General features: G+C 43.5%; 1 protein-coding gene across 1 annotated transcript; it reads left to right on the forward strand.

Annotated features, from left to right (window-relative positions):
* The first annotated feature begins 1,723 nt into the window (after positions 1-1,723).
* Positions 1,724-2,274, forward strand: LOC143631183 (uncharacterized). The gene is made up of 2 exons (XM_077100023.1): positions 1,724-1,795; positions 1,846-2,274. Exons 1-2 carry the CDS (start codon positions 1,724-1,726, stop codon positions 2,272-2,274), a joined length of 501 nt encoding a protein of 166 aa, XP_076956138.1.
* The last annotated feature ends 3,216 nt before the right edge of the window (positions 2,275-5,490 follow it).

Consider the following 5,490-nt stretch of genomic DNA (forward strand, 5'->3'; position numbering starts at 1 on the left):
TTATAATGTTCCAGATTTGACAGTAGAATTGTTCGACAAAGGTTGAACAATAACTTGGGCTTAAATAAATGGAACGATGCAAGGCCAAAGCCTATCATAAACTTTATTGAGTTATGATTCTAATGACTATTTATTTGTATATTTGTTCTTTCATATTGCTTCACAATCTTTATTTTAAAATTAGTGCGTAAATTTGTACCCTCTGTGACGATCGGCTATTTTAGCCTAGCTCGGGTTCGAATCTGACCAAAGTTTCTGAATGAATGTTTTTCCTAACACATTGATTTACTTTTCTTGAGTTTTTTATAATTTTGGGAATTGTTTCATATTTTTTTTTTGATAATTTATCTATTATGTGGCAGCAAACTGTCCAATTCTATTTTCGTCTTCTTTTCCTTTTTTAAGTACAAGTTATCATATCATCATACCATTATAATTCTTAGTTAATTATTCATCAAACACAAATTAAAACTAGACTTATTACTTTTATTTAGGGCTTACACATTAGGATATTCATACGCTTAACCAAGATCTTAATCTTTCAACCTACCAAATTTAATGTGAGTTTGCATACCTCTTTTTCATCTTTCTTATATTTTGAGGGTAGAATGTATACCGTATGTAGTATTAAAAGTTTTATTTCCACATCTATTCAAAACAAAATTCAATTTATGTTTATGTTTTATTATTGCATGCTCTATGACTATACTTGTATTCTTAAGTGTTTATTTTACTGTTTGGTGGTTTGGAATCATCCTCATCTATTTTCATCTAGTATGATCATATATTTACTCAAGTACATTGATTTTGTACCAGTAGAAACGGTCCACATCTATTTAATTGTTTGCATATTCATAAGATTTTTAATGCTCATCAGTTACACATTAATTGTGATTTTATCTATCTATATATATAAACCTAAACTTATGTATACTCACCAGCATTCATGTTGAAAAACTCTATTTTTATTGCAACAGGTTCAAGTATTTGGTGTAATAAAGATCGAAAATAGTTAGTTTGGCCTTAGGATATTTAGTCAAAAATACAAATGTATTTGGTTATTGTAATCCCCGGGAACCGTTCGAAATGATTACAGCAAAAGCATCTAGAAGCTTGCGGACGCCATCCTCACGCAGAAGATTACAAGTGATGCCGTTAGGCGCATGGGTGATCACAACCAAAGATTCCCTAATAATAACGTTTACCTACAAGGATGAGGACACGTGAAAGTGGAACCTTGGAGAGGATGCCAGCAAGGCACTCCCTGACGGCACTGCACATGGTCAGTTGTTACATGCATTCAGAGATAGCCATGTGGCCCTTTAGGTGAACATAATATTCTTTGTGCTGTGACAACTCGACTAATTATTCTCTACCACTCCCGGCTATAAATACCTTCATGCAATTGACAAAGAGGTACACACACATTTCACCAATTCTACACTTGTATTTCCCTGTACTTTCCTTGATCAGAAACGTTACTATTCTTACCCCGGAGGGTGGTTGTGAGAAGACCCCCCCCACCTCTTCCTTCTCGTAAACAGCTCATGATGGTCTGTTTTGCAGGACTAAGCTCGATTTAACTCGTGAAGGCCAGAATGAAATCATCCAAACCCTAACCTGGTTGAGACCCAATTAAGGTTTGAATCGGTGTTTTTTCAAGAATATCTTATAGAATTGCAAATTTATCAAGTCTTTACTTCTTTCGCACACCCGCAAGCGAATGGACAGGTCGAGCGAGCAAACCGCAGCATCAAGGACGGGATCAAAGCTAGACTTGGCACAAAGCATACAGGTTAGATCAATGAGTTGCTGCATGTATTATGGGTTTACCATACTTGAAAGAAAATAAGCAATGCTGAAATCCCTTTCAGTCTTACTGATGGTTTGGAAGCCATGATTACCGCGGAGATAGGCGTACCATTCACGAAAACACTTCTTGCAAAAGATGATGACAAGGAGTTGTGTTTGAATTTAGATCTCCTCAAAGAGAGGTGCGAGCTAGCACAAATCAAAGAAAGTAATTACAAATGCCAGCTCCAAAAGTATTATGGCATGCGGGTCAAAGTGTGCAATTTCAACGTGGGAGATTATGTGTACCGTAACAATGAAGCTTCAAATACAGAGACATCAGGGAAGCTATCCCAAACCTGGGAGGGACCCTATAAAGTTAAACGGGTCCTCGGGAAATGGTCATTTGAGTTAGAGAAGCTAGATGGCAAGTTGGTCCCGGGAACGTGGAATGTGGCGCAACTTGAGAAATGTTATGTCTAATTTCTATGTAACATAGGTCACGAGCCACCCTTTTATTTGTATTTATTCCATGTTCTTTTACTCATTTATATTATAATTGTAATGTGCTACAACAAAAATAAATGATGAGAGAAAGAAATAAGTGTTCAATACATACTAGGTGTGGCACAAATATCCATTTAAAAAACAAAAAGAAGAAGTCAACTACATGTACATATTAAAATGAAAAGCAGAGGCATGCGTGCCAACCGAAGTCAAGATTCTTGAGACTCTTTAACATTTCTGACGTGGTCGTCAGGGTTGGAGGTAGTTATTCCAGTATCAGAAGCCTCTCTGAAGAAACACTAATCGACCCCGGGCAGATTATGGACAATCCGGGGGGTTAAATAGATGTTTCCCACGAGGGGTTAGATCCGGCGAAGATGGTTCTTCTGATAACCTGCAAAACAGACACCGTGAGCTCGTCACTGAGAAGGGGGGGGGGGTACCTCCTTGTGACCACCCTCCGGCGTGAGAATCAGACTAGATTGCTCTTGAATATAAGTGTATATTAAGAGAATGACTAGAGCAGATATCAGGTAATATATCAAGATATGAGATGAGATAAGATGATACCATTCCAAGGTGTTGGAGTATTTATAGCCGAAGGTAGGTTTCCAAGCAGGTACAGCCGGCTGAAATAGTGTTCCTGTTCTGCCAACTGTGGGCTACGCACATGCCATGCTGGTGGTTGGTGGATAGGCAGCGGCTGATAGTGACCAGGCCGGCTGTGTACTATTCCTGTTCCACCAACTGCAGGCCATGCACCTCCTCCGACAGGTTGGTGAGTAGGCAGCGGCTAATAGTGACATACAGTACAAGAGCGTGCTGCTCGTCATACTGTTGTCAGTGAGCTGTCGTATCCTTGGTCAGATCTTTTGTCCATACCTCGTCAGGTACAGTACAAAAGATCCTCCAGTATCGTACGGACTGGCTCATTTGGGCGGGAGTTTTCCCGGCTTTGTGCGGGAGTGTTCCCGGCTTGCTCACTCCTTCTTCAGGTGACATTACTGAATTATTTAAGAGTTAAGTGCCTTGTGCATGTAGCCTTGCTGCGCGGGTAGCCTTCCCTGATGGCTTGTATCCGCAGCTGCGGGAACAGGCGGGGTACACCATTGGGAGGCTTTTCCTGCGGGAACAGCTTACGTACTGCGCGTAAGGACGTCACGTCTCTGAGCATGGTGGGTCCTGCGGATCCAGTTGGTTTCTGTGCAGACGTCCCTCTTCAAGGTGAGTTCTGCGAGTTTAGCCTTTGCGCAGACGTCCCTGTTGAAGGTGAGTCTTGCGGGTTCAACTACGCAGGCTTCCCTCTTTGAGGTGAGTCTTGCGAGTCCAACTGGGCTCTGCTGGGACCTAACTCTTCAAGTCCCCCCAGTCCAATGTTCTTCTCATGAATTGTTAATAAGTGAGGTGAACTTTTGGACTCAAGCAAAGGGTTTTGAAAAGGGTTTAGTTTTAAGGTTTTCCATGGGGATTCTTCCCGCGGAAGTCCTAATGTCACGTGCAGAAATTCCCGACTTTTCTGCTTGATCTTTGGGTGTGATGCGGGTAGGTCTGTAACCTCCTCGCAAGTCAGGAGCGTTGAGTTCCACTTGTGTAGATTCTCCATGAGGTTTTGGTAGTTTTGAACATATTGATCAATTATGTTTAAACAATCAATTCCATCTTGGAGCTTCAAACAATCTAGTTCTCGACGTTCCCGCTATGCGGGGATGTTATTCCCGTTTCCGCAAGCATGGCCCAGAAGATCCTTCTTGGTTTCAATTCCCTGCGGAGTGCTAGGTATGTGAAGGGTTTCGCCTTGACACTGTACCCGCACTCGTCTTATAGTTACTTTACTTCCAAGGTATTCCTGGCTTCAATTCCCTGCGGGTGCTTAGTATGTGAAGGGTTTTGCCTTGACACTGTAATCGCACCCGTCTTATGGTTACTTGGTTGCCGAGGTATTCTTGGCTTCAATTCCCTGCAGGTGCTAAGTATGTGAAGGGTTTTGCCTTAACACTGTACTCGCACCTGTCTTATAGTTACTTGGTTGCCAAGGTAAGGGGTATATTCCCGCTTACTTTTGAATCTTTTTGAATCTTTTTGAAATTCGAAGAGTTGGTGAAAGGATAAGAGCAGTCCAAACTGTTGAAACGTCGTCCGACGGTTTCTTCTGACAGTGTCAGGACGTGCAGGAAGTTATGGCGACGTGACAGTACATGGTCATTCCAGACGCTTTTTCAGGCGCGTGGGCGCGATTTTTTGGGCGCGTGGGTGCGGATTTTACGGCGCGCGTCCCGTCAACAGCTGTTGCCAGCTTGTTTTTTCCACGTGTCATAGTTTCATTGCACCAGCTCTTTTCTCTCTCCTCCGCATTAAATTCATCGCATTCATTGCGATGAGTATATAAAGGGGGAGAGGGTCCTTGGTAATCCACACTCACTTTTCTCTTCTTCTTCTAAACGATTTCCGGCAAATACTCTTAACTTTCTACCAAGCATTCTGAAATCGTTTTCCTTTACCTCCAAACCATGTCTTCTACTCACGATTTTGAGGCTGCCGCCGAGGAACCTGACGTGTACGTCGAGATCCCGACGTCTACGTCTGATAAAGACGATAAGAGCACTGCTGGCGAATGCCAGTGTGCTCTTCCTACCGAGCTTTATCAGTACATCGTCCGAAAGTTCATGCTCGAGCCGTTCGAGCCTGAGTTTCCGGAACCACACCAGACGGTGTACGATGCCCCCAAGGGCAAAATAGGGGTGTATGCTGCATTCTTCGTTTATGGGAATCTTAGGTTCCCATTGACGAAGTTTGTATACCGTTTCTTGGAGAGGCACGGTGTGCATCTGACGGAGGTACACCCGATGGCGATCGCCAAGATCCGCCACTTTGAGTGGGTGTGCCTCATTCTGGGCGTGGAGCCCCACGTTGATCGGTTGATGACCTTCTACTCCGGGAGGTGCATCCAGGGGTGGTACACCTTGGTCAATCGGATCAAGGGTTTGAAGATCTGCGCTACCGAGCGCAGTCTTCGGTCGTGGAAGCGGGAGTTTTTCTATATCTCCGCTCGCGTCGTCCCCCTTGCGATGACGTTTAAGAATGGGAGAGCACTCCCCGCCCTTCACGCCTCCAACTACCAGGAGGCGGAATGGTTCTCCAAGGTTTCCCGGATCCAGTCTCCGGTTTACCGCTTTGCGGAGTCCGGGATGGTGA

This window comes from Bidens hawaiensis, unplaced genomic scaffold (genome assembly GCF_021521415.1).
Source record: "Bidens hawaiensis isolate Kalapana, Puna unplaced genomic scaffold, B.hawaiensis_p1.1 tig00005959_1, whole genome shotgun sequence".
NCBI lineage: Eukaryota > Viridiplantae > Streptophyta > Magnoliopsida > Asterales > Asteraceae > Bidens > Bidens hawaiensis.